Below are 26,337 nucleotides of genomic sequence, written 5' to 3' on the forward strand. Positions count from 1 at the left end.
TCTAAATTGAAAGTGCTAATACCTACATTGAGAGAATTTTGAAAGACAACATGAGAAAACTTATAGCACAGTGACACGTACTATGCAAATCTTTTTTCTCTCTTTACACATTTTCATTTCCCTTTGAATTAAAAGACTAGCCTCATAATTGAAAAGAAATCTTCATTTTTATAAGAAGCATTGAGATTCTTAGAAAGAGTCAATATAACTGATCATCTTTCTCAGATAATTAAGTTGTTCTCTTTGATACTAATACTTTCTGGAGACTGTGTGGTCTTTGGACATAGACACACAGCATAACATTTGTTCTCTGTGTGATGAAATTAAAGACTATAATCTCTGTGGCTTCTCGCAGACATCATAGGCATTGTTATCAAGTTTCTGATTGCTTTTGGAGTACAGCAGTTGTAAATTTTATTTTTTAATTGTTGTTCATTCAGAGTCATGTTCAACTCTTTGTAATTGCATTGACTGCAGCACACCAGGCTTCCCTGTCGTGCTCAAACTAAGTCCATTGAGTTGGTGATGCTATCTAACCATCTCATCCTCTGCCACCCTCTTCTCCTTTTGCCTTCAGTGTTTCCCAGCATCAGGGTCTTTTCCAGTGAATCAGCTCTTTCCATCAGGTGGCCAAAGTATTGGAGTTTGAACTTCAGCAGTCAGTCCTTCCAGTGAATATTCAGGGTTGATTTCCTTTAGGATTGACTGGTTTGATCTCTTTGCTGTCCAACTTCTGCTATACAGTGAAGTGATTCAGTTATACATATAAATACATTGTTTTTTATATTCTTTTTCATTATGGTTAGTACCAGGATATTGAATACAGTTCCCTGTGGTATACAGTAGGACCTTGTTGTTTATTCATCCTAGGTATGAAGTGAAGTGAAATCACTGTTGTGTCTGACTCTTAGCGACCCCATGGACTGTAGCCTACCAGGCTCCTCCACCCATGGGATTTTTCCAGGCAAGAGTACTGGAGTGGGTTGCCATCTCCTTCTCCAGGGGATCTTCCTGACCCAGGGATCCAACCCGGGTCTCCCACATTGTAGGCAGACGCTTTTACTGTCTGAGCCACCAGGGAAGTCATCCTATAATGTATAATGGTTGCCATCTGCTAATTCCAAATTCTCACTCCATTCATTCCTTAATCCCTCTCCCACCTGACAACTGCAGGTCTGTTCTCTGTTTCTGTTTCATAGATAAGTTCATTTGTGTTATCTTTCAGATTCAGTGTTTAAGTGGTATCATGTATTTGTCTTTCTCTTTCTGACTTACCTCACTTAGTATGATAATCTCCAGGTCCATTCACATCGCTGCAAGTGGCATTATATCATTTTTTTTGATGGCTGAGTAGGATTCCATTGTATATATGTACCATATGTTCTTTATCCATTTGTCTGTTGGCATTTACATTGTTTTCATGTAGCTATTGTAAATAGTGCTGCTATGAACATTGAGGTGCATGTATCTTTTTGGATTATAGTTTTGTCTGGATATATGCCCGTGAGTAGGATTGCTGGATTATATGGTAACTATTTTTAGTTTTTTAAGGAACCTTCCATATCCTTTTCCATAGTAGCTGCACCAATTGACATTTCCAACAACAGTGCAGGAGGGTTCCCTTTTCTCCACACCCTTGCCAGCATTTGTTATTTGTACTTTTTTTAATGATGGCCATTTTGACCCAAGTGAGATGGTATCTCATTGTAGTTTTGGTTTGCATTTCTCCGATGATAATAAGCAATGTTGAACACTTTCCATGTGCCTGTTTGCCATCTGTCTGTCCTCTTTGAAGAAATGTCTATGTAGGTCTTCTGCTCCCCACCCCCCCTTTTTAAAATTTTATATAATAGCCAGGGATTAGTTGCAGCACGTGGGATTTAGTTCCTTGACCAGGGATCAAACCCAGGTCCCCTGAGTTGGGAGCATGGGGTCTTAGCCAGGGACCACCAGGAAGTCCCTTCTGCCTGTTTTTTAATTGCCTTGTGTTTTTGTTGTTGAGTTGTATGAGCTGTTTGCACATTTTGGAAATTAAGCCCTTGTTGGTCCCATCGTTTGCATGTTTTCTCCCTGGGCTAAATGTTTCAAGGTTAATTTCAGTTTGTTCATTCAATAATTTATTAATATGTTAATTTCCAGTTGTATCTGATTGCCCACATTTGTATCAAACTAAGTATGTATTAAACAAAAAAATTATAGATTCACATGATTTGAAAGTATTTGAGGTAGCTCTTCTTAATACATTACCAGAATGTTTTTAATCCAATGACTGAGAGGAACATATTTACAAAAACCTGACATAAAAATAGTGAATAAAGTGAGACTGAAGACTTTGGCTAATGATATCAAGTATAAAATGGAATGTGCTGTTCTTTTTAAAGCAGTATTGGGGAAGAATCCTGACCTCAGAGGACGATAGTGGGGTAACAAGACTCCAAAGGCAGGCAAGCAGGCTGGCTTGCTCTGAAGCTCCATAGTGAGAATGTAGGCCAGGGGACATAATGGTTCAGAGCAAGGTAGTTTCCCACTCACAGCACAACGGACAGCAGATGTTATTCATTCCCATCTTAATCTTAATTATTTGGTTGGTGTTCGGTTGCTAAGCGTGTCCAACTCTTTGTGACCCCATGAGCTGAGGCAGGGCCAGTCTTCCCTGTCCTTCACTATTCCCCAGCGTTTGCTCAAACTCAGGTTCATCGAGTTGGTGATGCCATCCAACCATCTTGTCCTCTGTCGTCCCCTTCTCCTCCTGCCTTCAATCTTTCCCAGCATTAGAGTCTTTTCTAATGAGTTGGCTCTTTGCATCAGGTGACCAGAGTATTGGAGCTTCAGCATCAGTCTTTCCAGTGAATATTCAAGGTTTATTTTCTTTAGGATTGACTGGTTTGATCTGCTTGCTGTTCAACAGACTCTCTAGAGTGCAGCACCATGATTCGAAAGCATCAATTCTTTGGCGCTCCGCCTTTATGGTCCAACTCTCACATCGGTACATGACTACTGGAAAAACCACAGCTTTGACTAGATGGACCTTTGTTGGCAAAGTGATAGCTCTGCTTTTTTAATATGCTGTCTAGGTTTGTCATAGCTTTTCTTTGAAGGAGCAAGCATCTTTTAATTTTGTGGCTGCAGTCACCATCTGCAGTGATTTTGGAGCCCAAGAAAGTAGTCTGTCACTGTTACCACATTTTCCCCATCTATTTGCCATGAAGTGATGAGATTGGATGCCATGATCTTCATTTTTTGAATGTTGAGTTTTAAGCCAACTTTTTCACTCTCCTCTTTCAACTTCATCAAGAAGCTCTTAGTTACTCTTCACTGAAGCTCTTAGTTTCTCTTCGCTTTCTCCCATTAGAGTGGTGTCATCTGCATATCTGAGGTCGTTATATTTCTCCCGGCAATCTCAATTCCAGCTTGTGCTTCATCCAGCACTGCATTTCACATGATGTACTCTGTATATAAGTTTAAAAAGCAGGGTGACAATATACAGCCTTGACATAGTCCTTTCCTAATTTTGAACCAGTCCGTTGTTTCATGTTGGGTTCTAACTGTTGCTTCTAGACATGCATACAGGTTTCTCAGGAGGCAGGAAAGGTGGTCTCGTATTCCCATCTCTTTAAGAATTTTCCTGTTTGTTGTGGTCTACACAGTCAAAGACTTTAGCATAGTCAATGAAACAGTAGTAGGTCTCTTTTTGGAATTCCGTTGCTTTTTCTACGATACAATGGATGTTGGCAATTTGATCTCTGGTTCCTCTGCCTTTTCTAAAACCAGCTTACACATCTGGAAGTTCTAGGTTCACATACTTTTGGAGCCTGACCAGGAAGATTTTGAGCATTACTTTGCTAGCATGTGAAATGAGTACAGTTGTGCAATAGTTTCAACATTCTTTGGCATTGCCTTTCTTTGGGATTAGAATGAAAACTGACCTTTTCCAGTCCTGTGGCCACTGCTGAATTTCCCAAATTTACTGTATTGAGTGCAGCACTTCAACAGCATCGTTTTATAGAATTTTAAATAGCTCAGCTGAAATTCCATCACCTTTACTAGCTTTGTTTTTAGTAATGCTTCCTCAGGCCCACTTGACTTCACATTCCAGGATATTTGGCTCTAGGTGAGTGACCACACCGTTATGGTTATCTGGGTCATTAAGATATTCATTGTATAGTTCTTCTGTGTATTCTTGCCACCTCTTCTTGATATCTTCTGCTTCTGTTCCATCCATCCCATTTCTGTCCTTTATTGTGCCCATCTTTGCATGAAATGTTCCCTTGGTATCTCTAATTTTCTTGAAGAGATCGCTAGTCTTTCCCATTCTATTGTTTTCCTCTATTTCTTTGCATTGTTAAGAAGAAGGCTTTCTTATCTCCCCTTGCTATTCTCTGGAATTCTGCATTCAGTTGGGTGTATCTTTCCCTTTCTCTTTTGGCTTTTGCTTCTTTTCTCAGCTATTTTTAAGGCCCCCTCAGACAACCACTTGGCCTTTGTGCATTTCTTTCTTGGGAATGGTTTTGGCCACCACCTCCTGTAGAGTGTTACAAACATCCGTCCATAGTTCTTCAGGCACTCTATGAGATCTCATCCCTTGAATCTGTATATCTATAATCTCATCCCTTGAATCTGTAATCTGTATAATCTATACACCTCCATTGTATAATCATAAGGGATTTGATTTAGGTCACACCTGAATAGCCTCGTAGTTTTACTTACTTACTTCAATATAAGCCTGAATTTTTCAATAAGGAGCTGATGATCTGAGTCACAGTCAGCTCCACGTCTTGTTTTTGCTAACTGGATAGTGCTTCTCCATCTTCCACTGCAAAAAATATGATCAGATTTTGGTGTTGACTATCCAGTGATGTCTGTATGTAGAATCATCTCTTGTGTTGTTGGAAAAGGGTGTTTGCTATGACCAGTGCATATCTCTTGGCAAAACTGTTAACCTTTGCACTGCTTAAATTTATACTTTAAGACCAAACTTGCCTGTTACTCCAGGTATTCCTTGACTTACTACTTTTGCATTCCAATCCCCTGTGATGAAAAGGACATCTTTTTTGATGTTCTAGACGGTCTTGTACCAGGGCTTCCCTGGTGGCTCAGATGGTAAAGAATCTGCCTGCAAAGTGGGAGACCCAGGTTTCCCTGGGTTGAGAAAATCTACTGAAGAAGGGAATGGCAAACCACTCCACTATACTTGCCTCAAGAATCCCATGGAGGGGAGCCCGGTGGGCTACAGTCATTGGGTCACAAAGAGTTGAACGTGACTGAGTGACCAACACTTCCATTTTTCTAGAAGGTCTTGTAGATCTTCATAGATCTACATACTTCAACTTCTTCAACATTAGTGGTTGGGGCATAGACTTGGATTACTGTGATGTTGGATGATTTGCCTTGGAAACGAACTGAGATCATTCTATTGTTTTTGAGATTGTGCCTAAGTACTGCATTTCAGACTCTCTTGTTGACTTTAGGGGTACTGTGTTTCTTCTAAGGGATTCTTGCCCCCACAGTAGTAGATACAATGGTCATCTGAATTAAATTCACTCATTCCTGTCCATTTTTGTTCACTGATTCCTAAAAGGTCGATGTTCACTCTTGCTATCTCCTGCTTGACCACGTCCAATTTACCTTGATTCGTGGACCTAACATTCCAGATTTCTATGCAGTATTATTCTTTATAGCATAGGACTTGACTTTTATACCACCAGACACATCCACACCTGAGTGTTGTTTCTGCTTTGGGCCTGCCACTTCCTTCTTTCTGGAACTATTTCTCTGCTCTTTCCCAGTAGAATATTGGCCATCTACCTACCTGGAGGGTTCATCTTCTAGTGTCATCTTTTTGTCTTTTCATACTGTTCATGAACAATATGAAATTATTTGGTACTAGTCATTAACAATTAATTAATATATATCAATAAAGTACTGTGGTCAAGGGTAATTTCTGCTAAATATCACTTATAGGAAGATCTAGCTTTTAAAATACAAAACAAGAGGATTTTGTTGAACAGAATCAAGAATAGGTGTTAAATCCCACTAGTCATCTGTCTAGTGAGAAGTCATCTGTCTAGTAAGAACAGAAGCAAAAAGCAAAAGAGAAAAGGAAAGATATACACATCTGAATGCAGACTTCCAAAGAATAGCAAGGAGAGATAAGGCCTTCCTCAGCAATCAATGCAAAGAAATAGAGGAAAACAATAGAATGGGAAAGACTAGCGATCTCTTCAAGAAAATTAGAGATAGCAAGGGAACTTTTCATGCAAAGATGGGCACAATAAAGGACAGAAATGGTATGGACCGAACAGAAGCAGAAGATAACAAGAAGAGGTGGCAAGAATACACAGAAGAACTGTACAAAAAAGATCTTTATGACCCAGATAATCACGATGGTGTGATCACTCACCTAGAGCCAGATATCCTGGAATGTGAAGTCAAGTGGGCCTTAGGAAGCATCACTATGAACAAAGCTAGTGGAGGTGATGGAATTCCAGTTGAGCTATTTTAGATCCTAAAAGATGATGCTGTGAAAGTGCTGCACTCAGTATGTCAGCAAATTTGGAAAACTCAGCAGTGGCCACAGGACTGGAAAAGGTCAGTTTTCATTCCAATCCCAAAAAAGGCAATGCCAAAGAATGCTCAAACTACCGCACAATTGCATGCATCTCACACGCTAGTAAAGTAATGCTCATAATTCTCCAAGCCAGGCTTCAGCAATATGTGAACCATGAACTTCCAGATGTTTAAGCTGGTTTTAGAAAAGGCAGAGGAACCAGAGATCAAATTGCCAACATCTGCTGGATCATGGAAAAAAGGAAAAGAGTTCCAGAAAAACATCTATTTCTGCTTTATTGACTATGCCAGAGCTTTTGACTGTGTGGATCACCACAAACTATGGAAAATTCTGAATGAGATGGGAATACCAGACCACCTGACCTGCCTTTTGAGAAACCTGTATTCAGGTCAGGAAGCAAGTTAGAACTGGACATGGAACAACAGACTGGTTCCAAATAGGAAAAGGAGTACGTCAGGGCTGTATATTGTCACCCTGCTTATTTAACTTATATGCAGAGTACATCATGAGAAACGCTGGGCTGGAAGAAGCACAAGCGGGAATCAAGATTGCTGGGAGAAACAGTAACCTCAGATATGCAGATGGTACCATCCGTATGGCAGAAAGTGAAGAACTAAAGAGCCTCTTGATGAAAGTGAAAGAGGAAAGTGAAAAAGTTGGCTTAAAGCTCAACATTCAGAAAACCAAGATCATGGTATCTGGTCCCATTACTTCATGGCAAACAGATGGGGAAACAGTGGCTGACTTTATTTTTCTGGGCTCCAAAATCACTGCAGATGGTGATTGCGGTCATGAAATTCAAAGACGCTTACTCCTTGGAAGGAAAGTTGTGACCAACCTAGATAGCATATTGAAAAGCAGAGACATTACTTTGCCAACAAAGGTCCGTCTAGTCAAGGCTATGGTTTTTCCAGTAGTCATGTATGAATGTGAGAGCTGGACTATAAAGCAAGCTGAGAGCTGAAGAATTGATGCTTTTGAACTGTGGTGTTGGAGAAGACTCTTGAGAGTCCCTAGGACTGCAAGGAGATCCAACCAGTCCATCCTAGAGGAGATCAGTCCTGGGTGTTCATAGGAAGGACTGATGTTGAAGCTGAAACTCCAATACTTTGGCCACCTGATGCGAAGAGCTGACTTATTGGAAAAGACCCCAATGCTGGGAAAGATTGAGGGCAGGAGGAGATGGGGACGACAGAGGATGAGATGGTTGGGTGCCATCACCAACTCAATGGACATGGGTTTGGGTGAACTCGGGGAGTTGGTGATGAACAGGGAGGCCTGGAGAGCTGTGGTTCACGGTTTCAAAAAGAGTCAGACACGACTGAGTGACTGAACTAAACTGAGTCATCTGTCTGTAGCCCCACAGTAGTCATGCCTGTCCTCCACTGTAAGTCCTTTCATGGATTACTTCCTTTGAAATAATTTCCCTGGTCCAGTTGCTTTTTTTTTAGATAGATCTAGTTGTCTTCCAACTATATGCTCACTTGGAAAATACTGTTTTCTTTCTACCCAACTGTGTGTTTTCAGTGAACTAAAATGTCAGCTTCCCCACCCTACCCCCTGTATCCTGTTGACAGAAGAGTATGTTTTTGTACTTTTCTATACTGTTCTCTCAAAATAGTGAGGGAGGCTCAGTAAAGTCACCTGGGGAATACCACTGGGTTAATTTGAAAAAATCTCAGATTCTGAGCTTTCACTGCTAGATAAGGGGAAAGGATCCTAGAGGTACATTATATTTAATTGAGAATTTTCTTTGATTAGTAGAGCTTAAAAAACCCTTAGTTTCTTAGTTTGAATTACTTTTTCCTCGGTATTTCTTAATAGCCTTCTCCTCTGAAGGATGGCAAAACAGATTGGTTCTGAGAATGAGTTATTTGTCGACTGTCTTATAAAACATATCTGTAGGAAAAAGGTGTGTGTGTTTATAATTTTAAAGTCAGGGACTTGTCAGAATTTTCATAAAACCTAAGGTTTTTCATACACAAGAATATTACAGAGTAACTTTTTATTTTTTATGTCTTTGGTTTTCAGGCTTCTCTGTATGTCGAATCTTCCTGTGTCTTCAAGAGGATATGATCATTTCAGGATTATTTACTTTTTTTAGCGTCTAAAAATCCACACTTAAACTTCCACATTTCCTAGAATTATTTTGTCTGAATCTATAGCTGTTGACAGTATTTCACAATATAAATGTAGAGAGTATACCAAAGTTATAAAAATAGTATAGACACATAAAATATAGATGATCTGACACTGTTACTTAAATATTCTTCCTAAAGGTCCTAAACTTTTTTTCTTTCAGCCTGCCACACTAGTTTTCAAGATTAATAAGTGCTTACCCTTAGTTCTAGTAGATGGAGAAACAGAAGGATTAAATTCATCTGTAGAAATTTTACTGGGAGAGGTAGATGCTTGTTTTTCTTAAACACTGTCCTTTGCTTTTCAGTATTTAATTCTCTCTGATTGTATCTTGCCCAGAAGACATCGTAAAGGAAACTGTTTTGCCTTGTAGTTGCTCTCTTAATCCAAATTGTCATGTTATCTGGTTCCAGTTCTGGGTATTGAAATGTTCGTGGGATTTGACGATTGGCTTACTTGAATGGTAACATTTTCAAACAAACTGAAAAGCATGTAATACTTTTGGGTCCTGTGATCTAGGAGAGTATATTCACTACTAAAGTGACTACTAGTTCCTGAAAAAAGCTATTACAACATTTTTTTGCTTAATGTAGTACTCAAGATTCTGGCATTCAAAATTTATCTCTGTTTGCTATTATGATACAGACTTTATGAAATCTCTGCACTCATACATAATGTGAAAACAAACCATCATCCTCACTTCCACTCCCAATAAAATGTTCATTCATTTAGGTAAGTTTTAATAAACAAAGCAGAATATAACTTTCATGGGAGATGGTCAAGGGTAGACTTGAGTCTTCCCCTGCAGGCGCGCTCTGTCTCCTGTTCACTTTCATCCACTTGCACCCCTTCGGGTATGCCGCCCCGATGCCTGTGGCAGGGCTGGCTGTCCTCTGTTCTGAGAACACTCTGCTTCTGATTTCCTGCTTTAAACTCACAGTCTCTATTCCTACTAGTCTTCCCTATTTCTCCACTGTTGTTTTGAACAAGTATGATACTTTTGTATTTGAGATTTCCATGTTTTACTCACATCTGTTCTGAAGACTAAAATTATATCTTTGCCAATATCCTATCTATCAATGGTTTCCTTAGTTATTTCAAGAAGTAGTATTTTTAAAATAGTATTTTAAAAGTTTTAAAATGTTTTATTAAAAACATTAACGAGTTGTCAAGAATATAGTTGAAGTATATTAGAGTATTTGACATTGTACTGATTAAATGAAATTACTCTAAGTATCCTCCCCCTAAAAAACTTCACTCAGTAGACAGAATAATTTGTATCTTCTTGTAATTTACTGTATAGAGATGGTTAACAAAATCTGACCTTCTTTATGAAAGGTAGGTAGAAATCAGAATTTTCGGGTCAACAAAAAGCCACAATGATTTTTTAAAAATTTAATGTCAAATTATTTTCTTAATGCAGGTTGATTAGAATGCTTGCATCTAATCTCTATAATCTTTCAAAGAACCTATTAATGTATTTAATCAGAGCATTGGTATTGTTTCTTTTAAATTTTTTATGTTTGTTTATGGCACCCCACTCCAGTACTCTTGCCTGGAGAATCCCATGGACAGAGGAGCCTGGTGGGCTGCGGTCCATGGGGTCGCTAGGAGTTGGACACGACTGAGCGACTTCACTTTCACTTTTCGCTTTCATGCATTGGAGAAGGAAATGGCAACCCACTCCAGTTTTCTTGCCTGGAGAGTCCCGGGGACGGCGGAGCCAGGTGGGCTGCGGTCTCTGGGGTTGCACAGAGTCGGACACGACTGAAGTGACTTAGCAATCATTACTTTTTTAAACATTTTATCACCTGTTTCTTCCCAGTGTAGGGCTTAGAAAGGAAATGGTAATTAAAGCTTTTTGCAAGCCAAATATATTTCCCTACCCCAAAAATATGCCAAATGAAAGTGAACAAGGTTAGTATTATTAAAGTTGATTACCAGGTAAGCTAAAGTAGGGCTAGGTAGTAACTAGGACATTTATTCTCCAAATATTTTTAATAATATTGTAAAAAATACTATAAAAAACAATTTGCAACCATCCTGTATATGTGATAGTTTAACAGGGTATAATCAAGATTAGGTATGAAGAAAACCACCTGAATTTAGTGCAAAATACCAAATGCTAAAGGTCCAAGAATTTACTTATTCAAACACAAGGAAGAATGAATTGTTTCATTTCTCAAGCAAAAAATAGCAATATACAGTTAAAGGAACTATTTTAAAATAGGATATAACGTTGGTGAATGTTACAAGAGGATTTTGACTACATTTAACAGAGAAGTCCAAAATAATGGTGATGGAAGTTTATTTTCCTCTCAAGTCAGAAACCCCCGAGTAGACAGTCTGAAGCTGCCAGTGGCTCCACTGTGTGCCCAGGAACCACCCGCCAGGCTCTTGGGCATCCTCAGCTGTGGCTCTCCCATCAGCATTAGCTTCTGGGCTTGGTGACTCACGGCTCTCAGGAGAGGAGGAATAACGGGTGGGGCTAGAGATGAAAGGCCTTCTTTTCTTGTGGAACCAAGTCATTGCCCTCCAAGCAGCTTTCCCAGGTGGCTTACAGTCCGGTTAGCCAAAACTCACAGTCACATGGCCACATGAGACTGTGAGGGAAATTGGGATGTACTTGGGTGTGGCGATTATTTCAGAGTGTATACACATGATCAGATTATCATGCTGTACAGTATTTATATACATACAGTATTTGTCAGTGATTCCTCAGTAAAGCCAGAGGAAGAAAAAAGAGAAAAGGGCTTAGAGGCCAGAAAAACCTAATTGTAGAAAATAGTAGGAAATGGATAAATACACAAATTGACAGTTGAAAAGAAATCTGAATGTTGTTCTCAACCCCAGAAGACTTCCATATGGAGCTTCAGTGCAGTGCATATTAGAATACCTTTAAGTGAAAATCAGACCATCTATATAATTACTGCATGAGTTCAATTATCCCCCCCCCCACCCCCTACCACTCCTTTTTAGTGTCTAATGCTGTAGTTTGGCTCATATTGTTACAGTATGTCTTATAGTTTGGTATATTTTATCACATATGGAAAACACTGACATGGAAATGTGGAAAAAAAAGACCTTGAGGAAGAGTTAATGGACTACTGCTTTGGTTGTCATTTATAACCAATTAGTTTACCATCTTTAAGAGCATTAAAAGTTGCATCATCTTAGTTCAGGCCACCAAAACAAGAGTTAGCAAAGACACTGCTGGAACCTGTGATGCCTCCTGATAGTATGGGCTTGAATATAAAATGTAGAGATAAAAATTAAGAATGATGGCAACAAGAAAGCTGGCCTGGTGTGGATCTGCTTCAGGTTGACAAGTGCTTTGTTGTCTTGAAACTTACAGCAGGGGTTTTATGTAAGGTCAGCCTGAAAAGTGGCTCTCAGATGTTCTCTTCTGCTATGTTCTGATTAACTTTGAAGTGACAATTTTTCATAGCCCTCTCAAAGCCTGTGACAGCCAACTTCTGTCCTTGCAGGATAGAGGTCCGGTCAAGGCCAACCCTTCAGGATGATCTTCCTTTCTTTGAGAAGCCCCACAGCAGGCAGCCATCCTTACCCACCCTGTCTCCAGAAGAGCCTCCGCTGCAGACCTCGACGCTGGCCAATGAGGAAGCGCTGCAGAAGATCTGTGCCCTTGAAAGTGAGCTTGCTGCCCTCAGAGCTCAGATTGCCAAGATCGTGACCCTCCAGGAACAGCAGAACCTCAGTGCAGGTCTGTGAGTCCTCCAGTTGTCAGCCAGCAAATGCGGGCGGGGGGCGGGGGGCATACCACTCACTTGGGAAAAAAATTATATATATATATAATATATATATTTGTGGGCTCTGTCTCTCTAGTCGTGTCCAACTCTCTGCAACCCCATGGACTGTAGCCCTCTAGGTTCCTCTCTGTCCATGGGATTCTCCAGGCAGGAATACTGGAGTGGGTTACCATGTCCTCTTCCAGGGGATCTTCTCAACCCAGGAATCGAACCTGTGTCTCCTGCACTGCAGGCGGATTCTTTACCTACTGAGCCACCTGCAAAGCCCCAGTATGCATACATATATATAACTCAATCAGTATGCTACACACGTGAAACTAACACATTATAAATAAACTATAGTACAATTAAAAATTTAAAAAGAAGTGAATTAATAACAGCTGTTGGGCTTGCTAGAAAACTAGGGGCCTGTCCCCTGCATGGTCCGGTACAGGACCCAGGCAAGTTTAAGAGGTTTTCGTTTGTTTTGAACAATCTTAATACTGTCAGAGGATGATGAGTGTATTTTTGGAAACACAAAATATACATCCACTGATAAAGGTGAACACTGCTCATGTGTCTGCTGTGGGAGCTTCACTGTCTGTGATAATGGCACCATTCACATCAGACTGGAGGAGGTAACTGCAAAACAGCCCGGAGAGAGTTGAGTGTGTTTAGTTACCTATGTGTCCTGAGGCAAGCATAAAGCTCTGTAACTGGGATAGTAGTTACTTATGTTGTGGAGTTACTGTGGGAGTAAATGTGGAAACTATATATAGTATCTTTAGTGCAAAGTAGCTGTTCAATATTCATTTCTCTCCCTCTTGCCCAGAGTGGAAACTGAATTCAGGGCCTCTGACTCTGGTCTAATAGTGTTGCTTTTATTTTTGTTGCGTTGTCACTGGAGAAAAAACCATAGCCTTGAAATCCTAGTTTATTAATCTGCTGGCAAGCAGTGGTGGTTTTCCTAGTGTTCCTGAGTCTTGACGAGATTCAGTATAAGACAGCTCTGAAGGGTAAAGGATAGTTATTCCACCTCTGAGTCACTTAGCTTGTGGTCCTATAGTTTAATGTAACCTACACGGAAACCTCCTCAAACCTGGGTCAGGCCACGATGGGCAGGGTGAATGTACTCCAGGCACCTGGTGTTACTTCAGTGAAATCTACAGGTGACTTTTGAAAACCCAAAGTCCTGCCCTTTTCTGTTTAACCTATAAGTTACTGATAAATTTCTCTTTGGCTTTACCTCCCTCTTCTGGCAGACTAGGAAAGTCTGTTAGATGTTCTATCTACAACCCAACTCCCTTGAATAAACTAATCAATATAGTTCGCACCCAAACAACTCTCTAATCTCTAGTTATTGCAGAAAGATGGATTTTTAGGTCCTTATTTTAGAACCACTGTAACTCTTAGTTACTTATTCTTTTGGGGAATTAACTGTAATTTTTTTTTTCTCTCAATTTTTTTCAATAAATCTAAAACTTCTTTTAACTCATTCTGGTCAGTTTACATTCTCTAGTTCATGCTTTGGAGAAGGCAATGGCACCCCACTCCAGTACTCTTGCCTGGAAAATCCCATGGACGGAGGAGCCTCTTAGGCTGAAGTCCATGGGGTTGCTAAGAGTCGGACATGACTGAGCGACTTCACTTTCACTTTTCACTTTCATGCACTGGAGAAGGAAATGGCAACCCACTCCAGTGTTCTTGCCTGGAGAATCCCAGGGACAGGGGAGCCTGGTGGGCTGCCGTCTAAGGGGTCGCACAGAGTCGGACACGACTGAAGTGACTTAGCATAGCATAGCATAGTTCATGCTTACCTTCTATGTAAATACACTTAAAATGAACCACAGAGGTATCCGACAGCTATTTACTCTAGTACTAAACTGTCAGACTACCTACTGGAGGCAGTTCTGTGTGCAGTCCAGATGCTGTTTCAGCTAGAAGTAGCTGCACAGCGTGAAGCAGTCAGACCTGAACATTTGATATCACAAAAGCACCCTGTTAAATGGAACATTTCCATCTGGAGACGGATTAAATGATACCGTTGACTGAAATTCAGGCATTTAGATTCCAAGCAAGTAACTGAAACTTCCTTTTTACTTGTGACTGAGATTCTTTTTAAGGTTACTGCTTTCAGGTATAAAGTCCTTAACATAACTCTACTTTTAAAATATTTTATTTGCCTCTTACCACCAGGATTAAACTGATTGCCCCTCATTTCTGTAGGTGACGTAGAATCCACCAGGCCTGCCGCCGCAGCAGCACCCTCCGTCCCGCCAGCGCCCCCACTGCCGCCCCCTCCGCCGCCGCCTCCCCTCCCCTCACCGGGGCTCCAGCAGAGCACTTCTGCTATTGATCTGATAAAAGAGCGAAGACGGAGAAACGCCTCTGCTGGGAAGACCCCGGTCAAGAACAGTCCAAAGAAAACAGACCTGCCCAACATGCTGGAGATCCTGAAAGACATGAACAGCGTGAAACTGCGATCGGTAAAAAGGTGAGGAGACATCTGCCTTCTCGCCCACTTCCCTTGGTTTCCTATGCCTTTTATAAGCAACTGCTAAGCTGCTTTGGAGGAGGAAGTGGCAACCCACTCCAGTATTCTTCCCTGGAGAATCCCATGGACAGAGGAGCCTGGCAGGCTACAGACCATAGGGTCACATAGAGTCAATCAGACACGACTGAGCACACACATACACCAAGCTTCTTGAGAACTTTGTTTTATAGCATGACTACTGGAATAGCTCTTGGGTTTTTAATTTAAAAAAGATAAGCCTCCAGGAGCTCTTGTATGCAGTTAACTGAGAGCAGGACAAACACCCGCAGGCCACTCTCATTTCTCCCCCATTGCCTCTGAAGCCTTGTTACTGTGCAGTCATTCTCCCCTCAGGCTGTGCTGTGTGCCTGCTAGGGTAGGGCCCAGGCTTGTGGAGGAGGGAACCCTGACTGCCCTGAAGGAGCCTGCAGTCTCTGCTCCTTACAGGAGCTATTCCCTGGGTACCTCTGTGCTGTTTTGTGAGGCCATAAATCTAGGGCTCCCACCTCACTGCGTCAGTGTCTCTATTGGGTGTCTTTGCTGCTAGAGCCATGCTGTCAGCACCACAATGCCCCCTTGATTTCTCGTCACTTCTCTAAGGTCAGAACAAGACACAAAGCCCAAGCCGGCAGATGCTGCTGACCCTGCTGCCCTCATAGCAGAGGCGCTGAAAAAGAAGTTTGCTTATCGGTATCGAAGCGATAGTCAAGGTGAAGCTGAGAAAGGAATCCAAAAGTCTGAATCAGAGGCCACCTCCGAGAGAGTGTTGGTGAGTACTGGGCAGACCTCTCTCCTTAGTGCAGCCTGTGGTCCAGGCCACTGCTGCACAAGACACTCAGCTGGTCGTCTGCAAGATGCAAAAGGACGCGCTGTAGGAATTAGTCCTTAACGCCAGCTAGACTGCTTCCCTCTTGATGCTCTTCTGTAAGTAAAAGCTAACCCTGGGTATCTCCTATGTTAAATTTCCCATGCTGTTTGTTTATATTGAAGCACAATGAAGTGAAAATCATGACAATAAAATTTACATCTAAGGATAGTGTAAATGTTGTGATGTAGAAAGGAAAGGTCATTCTCTTAGGGCACCTATGAAATTCTTATAAAGGGGAAATAAATCTGACCAGGGCCTTGCAGGCTGTGGGCCCTGCAGCGGTGGAGACTGAGCAGACTTAATGAAAGCTCTTAAATATTAATTTAGACCTTCCCTTTCCTCAGGTAGCTCAGATGGTAAAGCGCCTGACTGCAATGCGGGAGACCCGGGTTCAGTCCCTGGGTTGGGAAGATCCTCTGGAGAAGGAAATGGCAGCCCACTCCAGTATTCTTGCCTGGAAAATTCCATGGAAGTCGCAAAGAGTCGGACACGACTGAGCGACTTCACTTTAACTTTCCTCAGGTTACTGTCACTGGGGAGATGAGTTTATCTATGCCAGAGAAGTAGATATCCTAGAAATTCTAGCATCTTTGAAACCCTAGACACTGAAGAGGAAACTCTGTATCTTCCTTCTTTTATTAAAAGAAGTAAAATTGGACTAAGCTAGGGTCTTGCAATGATGACTACAGTTTGATAGGGAGTAATTTTGCTATCTTTCTCACTGTTGATGTGAATTGACAGGTTGTTATAAACATAATGATTTTAATACTATCGGGCTGCTTGGCTTTTCATGAACATACCTTGTGGTCCATGGTTGGGAGGGGGCTATCATTGCTGTTACATGAACCTGTATCTTTTTTGTTTCTTTTCTAGTTTGGTCCACACATGTTGAAGTCTACTGGAAAAATGAAGGCTTTAATTGAAAATGCTTCAACTTCCTAATAGACAAAGAGCTGAGAAAGACTATCTGAAGTTCAGCTGTTCGTTTATTAGGGCTGTTCAGCTAGTAGATATCAACACTGTTTGTTTGGTAAATACCTGAATTTAGAACTTAGTGGTCTCCTTTTAGGTCTCATTAGAGGATGATGCTGTAACAAAAGCACTCTAGGTTTGTTTGCTTTTAAGAGAAGGTCAGTTCTGAAGTTTCCATAGCGTATGTACATTCCAGCATGTTTTTAATGTGTAGCCAAGATGTTTAGGTTTCCAGTCTGGAAAACAGTACATAGATTTCAGAACAAAGGAAGGACATTTTATAGATGTGAGTTTTTAATGAACACTAATTTATCTGTACACATTTTATGTGCATGTATTTGGATATACAACAGGATATAAGATTTAGCGATGGCAGTGACAAGGCTGCTGATAATCATTCCTACCCAGCAATGGAGCAGCTGGTATATCCAAATTGTTGGAGTAAAATGTTTGCGTTTGGATTTCTTCTTGCCTTGAACAGAACTTTTAGATTTTCTCTCACGTTTTCTTGGAGGTGGGGTTTGAGTAGAAACCAGATGATGTTCGCTGCTGAAATTCCGTAATACTTTCCTTTAAGGGGAAGTCAAGGATCATGAAAACTGTTTCCACCTCAGTGCCGCCCAGTTCTGAGGAAGAAAATGTAGTTTTCAATAGTGAGCAATCAAACTATTGAATTAAATGTCTTTTAAAGTAAAAGTAGAATGTACCATCTTTTTCTTTCAGTTTAATAAAGATGACTTGTTGCTAAGTTAACACTTATGGAAATGTCAGCATAATGGAGTTAAAAAAATTTTTTTAATAAATACTTGTCTATTAAACACTGAATAGGCGACAGAATTTCCTGTAAGTTGCTTATCATGGGTCAGTCAGACCGCTGTTCTGCTGAGTTCCACCATGTAGCAGCATAACCCGTAGGTGCTGTCAGGAAGTGGAGGCCCTCCTTTCTCATCTAGGACTTCAAAGGAAGTCGTCATTTCTAAATGCTTCATGTATCTTCATGATTTTCTATATTATTTCTGTTAAACTCAGCTATAGTTATCCAGAATCTCCTACCATGAGTAAATAGTTGGACTTATTATTTAAATCTAGTCGGGGAAAAAGTTCCACTTCCCAGGGCGATTAGGAGATATGAAGAAGATACATTCACTTTTAAGTTATTGAAATGATGTGCAATGTTCTAAACGATAGCAGCTAATACTAGTTGAGGTAATTTTCATGGTTTGGCTGTTTAGCTTAAATTTGAACTGTGGCTTAATTTTACACATGTTGTTGACATACATTGTTTCTAATTGTTTTCTATGGTTTAAAAATTCTGCCTTTAAAATAAATTCAGGAAATTCACCTGATATACTTATTTTGACCTAAGAAATATTTATATTTGTATCAGTAATTGAATTTTTAGCCAGTGCTCCAAAATCAGGAATTTACTGTTTTGAAATAAAGCAACTTTTCTTTTCCTTGGACCATCATGCCTATATAAATGCTTTTGCTTTTTCTTCCACAGTAGGTAAACTTCTTCTGTGTTGTACATGCAACTTTAAAATAATTTGCTTTCTGCATTTTCCAAGTGGAAATACACTGCTTAAAATGTCACCTTTTTCATTCATCTTCAGCATTAAAACAGAAAGAGGTGTGTGAGTTTCTTCAGGGTTCTCGAGCCTAGAACCCACCTCTGGGACTCTCTCTCCACCTACCCTAGACCATACTGCTATTTCTGCCTCAACAGCAAAAGAACTGACAACTCACCCAAGCGTGGGTAGGAACCTGGAACAGCTGGGAAAGACTCAAGGCTCAAACCTTTAGTTTCTGAGACCACACTTTGTGACCTCTGGTCAAATGCAAGCTTCCCTCCGTACTTAAAATCTATAAATGTAAATACAGGTACTGTGTTAATACTGAAAGAAGTCCACGTATATGTGGACCCGTGTTCAGGAGTCACCTGTATATATAATGTGAGTCAAAGAGCCCTGGACTTGGGAGTTAAAACACGATATGTATATGTGATCCTGGCCCAGGCACATCTGTTTTTAAAATGGGAATAATGCTCAGTTCAGGAAATTATGAGGATTAAAAGCAGCATTCTGAACACATTCTATGAATAGCAGAGTACTAAGTAAGTTCTTACATTATTTTACACAAGGTTCCCAGCAGACAGTTTTCTCCTAGGAGACAAGGTCCGTGTGTGCGGGCCAGGGTGGAGGGGTAGGTCTCAGTCTTCAGTCCTGGTTGTCTGCCCAGTCGCAGGCCCTTCTGCAGAAGCATCCCATCCTCTTGCTGTGTGAATTCCTGCGAGTCTGCATCTTGGTGGGGAAGGAAGGAAACACGAGGTAACAACTACTGGAAACACACAGCTGGAAAAACCATTGTCTAGTAACTCCTCTGAAAACGTAAGTTCTTTCTGTGGGCTAGATCTGGCAGATAAAAGTTTAAACTTTCAGGCGTGAACCCAGCAGCAACAGCTCTGGGATTGCCAGGCAGGAGGAGGCACTTAGTTTTAGCCAGCATTATTGTCACTGCCTGTTACCGTCAGTCTTCCCCACGATCTTCAGCCTCTCCTGAGTCCTGTCTCCTCTTCTCATCCTGGAGTCAGTATTCTGTGCTACTCCACTGAGCCTGTTTCTTAACATTCGTTTTAGTTTTTCCTTATCAATCTTGTAAGCAGGGTAGTTCTTCATTGATACCAGAGCAATCACTTGAGGATAAGAAATAAAAACAGCATACCTAAGGAAGGATCCAGAAATCTTAGATATTTCCCTGAGACTGCTGTCCTTAGTCTGCTTTGTAAGGACTGAACACCTTACTGTTCCTCTGGCTGGAGCTTCTCAGACTTCTTTTCCCTGGGAGGTTCTCCAGCCTCTTTGACAGGTCAGAGAGCTCCTTCCCGCAAAGCTGAGAGAGTAACATGGGTGGAATTTAGACATGATCAAGAAGGTAATTAAGATGATCCATATAGTGCCTCCCATTCCATCCCAAACAGCTGTGGCTGCTACAGGGCAGTCCCGCGCTTCCCAACTGTTCTCTTCCATGCTGGCAAAAGCCTTAATCTGGGGGAGAAAGACACGCTTCACAACAGCGATTTTACTAGAGGTATGAACAGCTTTCCACTCACGTGGCTTAAGAGCCGTCCCTCTTCATTGGCCAGCCACGCCTGCTATCAGAAGACGAGAGACGGTGAGAAGCAGGTGCAGCGGCAAGCTGCTATGTAACCTGGTGTTCAATGAGGGTGGACAGCACGCGAGACCGTCGCATCTCTAACCTCGACCTAGAGCAGACGGCCCTCTGCAAGGGGAGCCCCTGCTAAGGCAGAGGCTGGTCGGGGGCCCAGGATCAGCCTTCCTGAGTTGGTCCAGGTTGTCCCTCGGGAATTTGAACAAGAAACCTGGAGAGAGAGGGGTGCATTCAGTACTCAGAGCTCAAGTAAGCAGGTCACAAGGAACAGCTGTACCCATGAGCAGTTATACAAAATACGATGAGGAAATGAATAAGGACAATGACTCGGCCTGAACTATGTGTCAGTACATTTTTGAGACACATTTTACAGGTTAGAAAGCCACTCAAAAGATGAGGTGACAGAAGACTAAACCTAGTCTGTCTAGCCATAAAGACAATGCTTTAAAAATGTTTACTGCCTTTCCAAGCAGACACTCCAAGGTAGAGAAGAGGCTGCAAGAGAAGCAGGAGTGGCAAGAAGCAGGTGCAGCAAAAAGCTACACTTAAGTGATTAGTCTGTCTCATGAACACGAATCCTCAATATAAAGCTCCAGTTAACTCGCAGTGACCTGAGACCATTCCCTACTGTGGAAAAAGTTAACCCCTGTACTGTGAGGATTCTTAGATGGAAATTTTAAAACTCTGCAAATGTTCAGCTAGTTATTTTATCATATTCCTTTATGATACTTTCTTCAAAAGATAAAAAGCACCTTGGGATATCATGCACCCTCCTGATTCTTTACAGTAGGGGTCCCCAACCTCCGGGGTCTAATACCTGATGATCTGAGGTGGAGCTGATGTAGTAATAATAAAGTGCATGGTAAATGTTATGCACTTGAATCATCCTGAAACCCCACCACCACCAACCTCAGTCCGTGGAAAAACTGTCTTCCATGAAACAGGTTCCTGGTGCCAAAAAGGTTGGGGACCACTGCTTTATGGCTCAACAATAAAGAAACACTTCAAATTTATGCTAAAAAATCTCAAATAATACACGGCTTAAACATAATAGAAGATGCACTTTCTTCACAAGACTATTGATGGGACTGGTAAAACTTGCAATAGCCTAGTAAGTTTGCTGTGCTTCACTTTTAAATTAGAACTAAAAAAGAATCTAATATTAAAAATGGGTGTTCTCTTTCTCGTACAACCTACCAGACTTTAAAATAGGTTCAGGACAATTTAACACCGCTATGAAAGTAAAAAAAAAAAGATACTGTGATAAAAGCTAGAATTCTACTAAAAGTATCATACTGAACATCTAAAACATATTTTAGAATCAAATTTGAAAACTAATTTTACCAGTCATGGATGTTAATAACATTCAGTAATTACTAGAAATGGTATCATTTTCATTATTACCCAATGAAACCATTCATTTTGTACAAGACAGAAACCCACCATGTCATACAACAGATGCTTTCCACACACTGCCACCCAAACATTCTGAGGTTGGGGGCCATGCTCTGTCAATTTGAACACTGTACCAAATCCAGTGCAGCGCCCAGCACACAGCAGGAGCTCGGGTGCTGTAGGCACAGATGCAGCATAGACTAGTATCAACAAAACTGCATAGTGATAGACTGACAGCTAAAAAGGAAACACGATACCAGGTTATTCATAATAATTTGTTCAACATTCACTGATGGCACAGTTTATGCCAGTCTGTCCTATGCTGAGCACATGACTGACTCATCAGAAAAGGCTGATGCTGGGAAAGACTGAGGGCAGGAGGAGAAGGGGATGATAGAGGATGAGGTGGTTGGATGGCATCACCAATGGACATGAGTTTGAGGAAGCTCTGGGAGTTGGTGAAGGACAGGGAAGCCTGGAGTGCTGCAGTCCATGGGGTTGCAGAGCCAGACACGACTGAGCCACTGCACTAATGCTGAGCACAAGAGACAAGAAGGTGGAGGAGACAGCTGTTTGCACCCGTGGCCACTCCCAGTAGTGGCCACCCCCCACTGGAGACCAGGGACCACCGGGGGGCCTTCCAGAAGACACAGGTTGCCTGCAAATCCTCAGCCAACAAGGAATGGCTCAGGCTAAGTCCTGCACGCATCTGGACAACTATGTGTTTCAAATATATGCTGATAGCATGGTGATTAATATCACGTTTATTTAAAAACAGTACTGAATGCGTATTAGCCATCGGTCACTGGCCCAAGAAGGAGACATTAACTGGGAAAAGATTTAAACAAAATATTTACACGTTAAAAAAACAGTACACGTGAAAACACTGTGAACCTCCGATGTGAAAATTAAAGTTGAAACCTTTAAGAGTTAAGAATGCTTTTTGGAAAGAGAGGCCATTACAGGAATCTTCAGAGTTACTAGCACCTCTAACCTGTACCTAAAGTACAAATATATTCCCCAGGCAACATATGGCAAAGACCACTACAGTGCTGTGATTAGCCTCCAATTAAATAAATTTAAAAACACATTTTTTACTTTTATATTAAGAAGATCATTATAAAGCACCGCATTGACAGAATACAAGTACTGACCAGGAACCAGCTTGTTTGGTTTTGTTAAGCTAAGGCTTACCAAAATGTTCTGAGGACCTTGAGCCTATAGCAGAGGTGCTGCCCCCAGCACTAAAGGTTGCCCCAGGGCCCCGGCAATCTGCTACAGTGCTCGACAATTCCTTTGAAGTCTCCCATTTTATCTTAAAAATTCATATGAACTTTGCATTCCCTTCCATAATACTTATTTAAAAATGTGATCTTCTAAATTCCTATTTCCTCAAGTTTTCTGAATTATTGTACTGTTTCCTCAAATTTTTCTAGAAAAATCAATGTTCAAGAATACACAGGTGCTATGAAGCAGGGCTGTCGACGCTCGTCCCACATATATGTAACAACACATATCTTTGCCGTGGGTTTACTTACCCGTAGGCAGGGAACGGGAGCACACTCAGGTGTCTCTCCCTCGAGAATGGAAATAGGATATTCCTCTGAACATCAAACACAAGTCAGATAAGCAGCAGCAAGCATAGCCTGGCAGGCGGAGCCCAGGCCGCCTGCGGCTGAGGGTCTGACATACCTACTAGACATGCCAGTCAAGCGGACGTGCAGATGCAGCTCCTGGGACTCAGTCTCTAGCCTCGTCCAGGGAACCACGGTCCACCCGAGCACGAGCATCAGTCGGCGCCTCCTTATAGGATGCGTGAGGGACCTTGCTTCCCTGGCTCGGAATCCATGCGCAAGTAACCAGCTGATTGTAATTTAGCTTCCCAAGGAGATCTGCCTAAAATGAAAGAATGATTGATAGTTACCTTTCTCATTGTAAATTAAACTACTAACGGGAAAAAAGCAATTAGTTTCTGTGAGTTTGGTTGCAGTTGAGTTTGCTGTGAGACAGTTCTGCTCTCCACATGCTGTCATACTAGGTCTGTGAGTCGCAAGTTTCCTCACCACACAGAGTGTGTCAGATTCGCCTCCATCAGACTTCAGCACCCAGCAGTCCAGCGTGGTGGCCACGAGCCACACGTGGAGACCGGGCACCTGAGACACAGCTGGCCCAAACTGAGATGTGCTGTAAGCGTCAAGGACACACCAGATTGCAGAGACTTGGTAACAGAGAAAAGAATGCAAAACATCTCAATAGTCGCTTTTTAATAATGGCTACCTATTTTTTTTTCTCTTGTTTTGTGGCTACATATCTAAATGATAGAATATTCTAGACATGCTGGAATAAATTTCATCTTTTTTTAAAACATGTGATTACTCCAGAATCGACAATCACCTACTTGGCTCACGCTGTACTTCTACTGGTCCTCACTCTTCTATGCAAATGATGACAGTAGATGACAGTATGTTTGCGTTCAGAGTTTACACTTACCCCTTCCAATGAAACGGGCTTGGGGAGACCGAGGAGAGGCCCAGTGGTGCCTTTCTTACACTGAAACCAGTCAAGCAGAATCAGGTGGCCATTTCCTATTACTTGACTTTAAAAATGCCAACACAAGTGGTGTTCTGGTACCTGCACGAGGGCCTGAGGTTCCCGCCGTGGGAACAAAGGGCTGTGGAGACCAGAGACCGGGCTCGGAGCCGACTTCTCCAGGCTGTGAGGACTCAGCCATCTATGCCCCGGGCCTCGGCATCTCACCTGTGAGGTGCAGGTGACAGGTGAGACCAAAGACTGGGCTCAGAGCTGACTTCTCCGGGCTGTGAGGACTCAGCCATCTATGCCCCGGGCCTCGGCATCTCACCTGTGAAGTGCAGGTGACAGGTGAGCTCACAGGATGATGCCTGCACCCAGCGACACCTGAGCAAGTCCTGTGAGCCAGGGCTAGAATCAAGAAGTGGACGCTTAGTTCTTGGTAACTTTGCCTTATCCTTTCCCACAGACTGACTTATAAGGTAAATATCAAAGATAAAAATGTGAAAAGATAGGTTTTATTCATCAAAAGTGAACAGCAACAGGCACATATTAAAATGAGTCTGGCAAAGCCTTTTACAAATGGCTTTACACTCAAGCTTTCTCCCAAGAAAATGGCTGTTGCGACAAACTGTAAACATAATTAATAAACAGTCTTTTACAGTAACAAGGGAAATACAATTGAACTAAAAGAAAGCACCGGTTTCTCTTAAAACTAGATTACAGTTGTGCTTACTATACATGAAACAATTTAAAACAAATTACAAAAGTGGAATGTTTGTTAAATTTAAAATTAGTCCTTAGATTTTTTTTTTTGTCCTAGAAAACATCTGTTCACATCAAAAGGCCCGTCGAAGGGGAACGTTTCGTCAAAGGGAGGGACGAGAAAACAATGCACTTTTTTTCAAATCAAAACAAGAAGTTTGGTCACTTAGCTTGGTGCATAGTTAAGGCATCTGGCGTCTGGAGCCATCATCTCTCACGGCCGACCTCCCTTCCCCTCCCACGTGTGGCTGCTCACTACGTCACATTCTACAATAATAAATAAAAGCCGACGTCTCCGATCCTTGCCACGTGGATAAATAGAACACATGCACAGTCACACATGCACGAGCGTGCCCCACACACACATCCACACACACACGACATACCTCTCACTCCCTGCAGCGAGAGGGACTTTAGTACCCTTGCTCTGAAGGACACACTGGCCCATCCCACTTTATTTCAGATTGGCAATACCCTGAGCTGATTATGGTGTTTGAAACATTCCACCTTTTTTTGTTTTCTTGCATGTGCAGGTCAAGTGTACAGTAGTGAAGACAACATGCAATGTCTTCACCGCGGAATCATCACACAGCTAGGACACTGGGGTTCTGCCCCGCCCGCCCCAAATTAAAAACCAAAGTTAAAAAAAAATTGCATTGCCAAACAGCACTGGAGTGAAAGCTCGGCGGCACTCTATGATAAATGCTCAGTCTCCAGTGCACGAAATAAACCAGAGCAAATGGGAGGCTTTGGTGGCATCCAAAGGAAAAAAAGGCAAACCGGGGGAGGGGGAGAAAGAGCTGCAGTTCTAGGTTTGATCTTCAGAATTCTTAGTGGTTCCTTCACAATCATGCTCCAAGGCAAATTGAGAACCAATATTTCAAGAGTTGGTTTGTAAACATTGAGTCCTGCCAGAGGTGCAGACACTGGGCACTTCACATTTCCATTTTCTCCGACAGAATCAGTGGAAGGTACCGATACACACTGTTTGCATCATGCTGGTTAAATTCCGAAGATTTCTGCTGAAGGCTTCAGTTCAAGCTTCACGATGATGCTTCGAAGAGCACACGAGCCACTGCAATCCTTCCTGCAAAAACTTCCTCGCTTATTCCCTCCGTTTCGCTCCTGCCAGGCGCTGCGCCTCTTCAAGGTCTCCCACAAAAAGCCAAATGCATATTGCTGTAGGTTCGGGTCTTGTCCTTAACAAGTGGGTTCAAATGATCCAACAGAGGAAATCTTGGAAATAAATAATGCTGGCATCATTCATTTCCCTTGGCAGTCAAGAGTAAGTTCTCTCACCTCAAGACCCCGTTTCACATTTCTAACAACCTCTAGGAGGCATCTGTCCACTGGTTCTGGGGGTTAGGGTAACCGGTTTTCCTGAGGTAATAACTGTGAGCTCAACTCCTCGAATGCAGCATCAGCGTCCTCGCTGCTGGGCTGCTCTCTCTGCAGTCCCTTCCAGCTGGCTTTGTTCAGCCCCACGTGTCCGAGCATCGTCTGGGACAGCCTGGTATTGGAGAACCGGGCCCATTCCGTGAACAGAGGCTCCACAAGATAGGTCATAAAACCTGAGGAAACAAGGAGAAAAGGCCTCTGTGTGTGTTCTGAAACTTTCAAATGTCAATACAGAGTCTACTCTCTTAAGCCC

At 41.9% G+C, this 26,337-nt stretch overlaps 2 protein-coding genes across 8 annotated transcripts in view; one reads left to right on the forward strand and one right to left on the reverse strand.

Moving 5' to 3' along the window:
* MTFR1 (mitochondrial fission regulator 1) overlaps positions 1-18,292 on the forward strand; it is a 60,478-nt gene extending 42,186 nt beyond the window's left edge. For both annotated transcript variants that reach the window (XM_061438878.1, XM_061438879.1), the window contains exons 5-8: positions 12,196-12,431; positions 14,683-14,950; positions 15,590-15,758; positions 16,731-18,292. In XM_061438878.1, the coding sequence (XP_061294862.1) occupies positions 12,196-12,431; positions 14,683-14,950; positions 15,590-15,758; positions 16,731-16,799 (742 nt within the window). In that variant the 3' untranslated portion in view covers positions 16,800-18,292. The remainder of the gene's footprint in view (positions 1-12,195; positions 12,432-14,682; positions 14,951-15,589; positions 15,759-16,730) is intronic.
* PDE7A (phosphodiesterase 7A) overlaps positions 17,102-26,337 on the reverse strand; it is a 113,026-nt gene continuing 103,790 nt past the window's right edge. For 2 of the 6 annotated variants that reach the window (XM_061438875.1, XM_061438876.1), the window contains exon 13: positions 24,424-26,257. In XM_061438875.1, coding sequence (XP_061294859.1) covers positions 26,049-26,257 — 209 coding nt within the window. In that variant the 3' untranslated portion in view covers positions 24,424-26,048. Of the gene's footprint in view, positions 17,456-18,954; positions 20,209-23,084; positions 23,289-24,423; positions 26,258-26,337 lie in introns of those variants that run through there. The other 4 variants (XR_009740831.1, XR_009740832.1, XR_009740830.1 and 1 more) reach the window with 4 other exon arrangements.

This window comes from Bos javanicus, chromosome 14 (assembly GCF_032452875.1).
Source record: "Bos javanicus breed banteng chromosome 14, ARS-OSU_banteng_1.0, whole genome shotgun sequence".
NCBI classification, from domain to species: domain Eukaryota; kingdom Metazoa; phylum Chordata; class Mammalia; order Artiodactyla; family Bovidae; genus Bos; species Bos javanicus.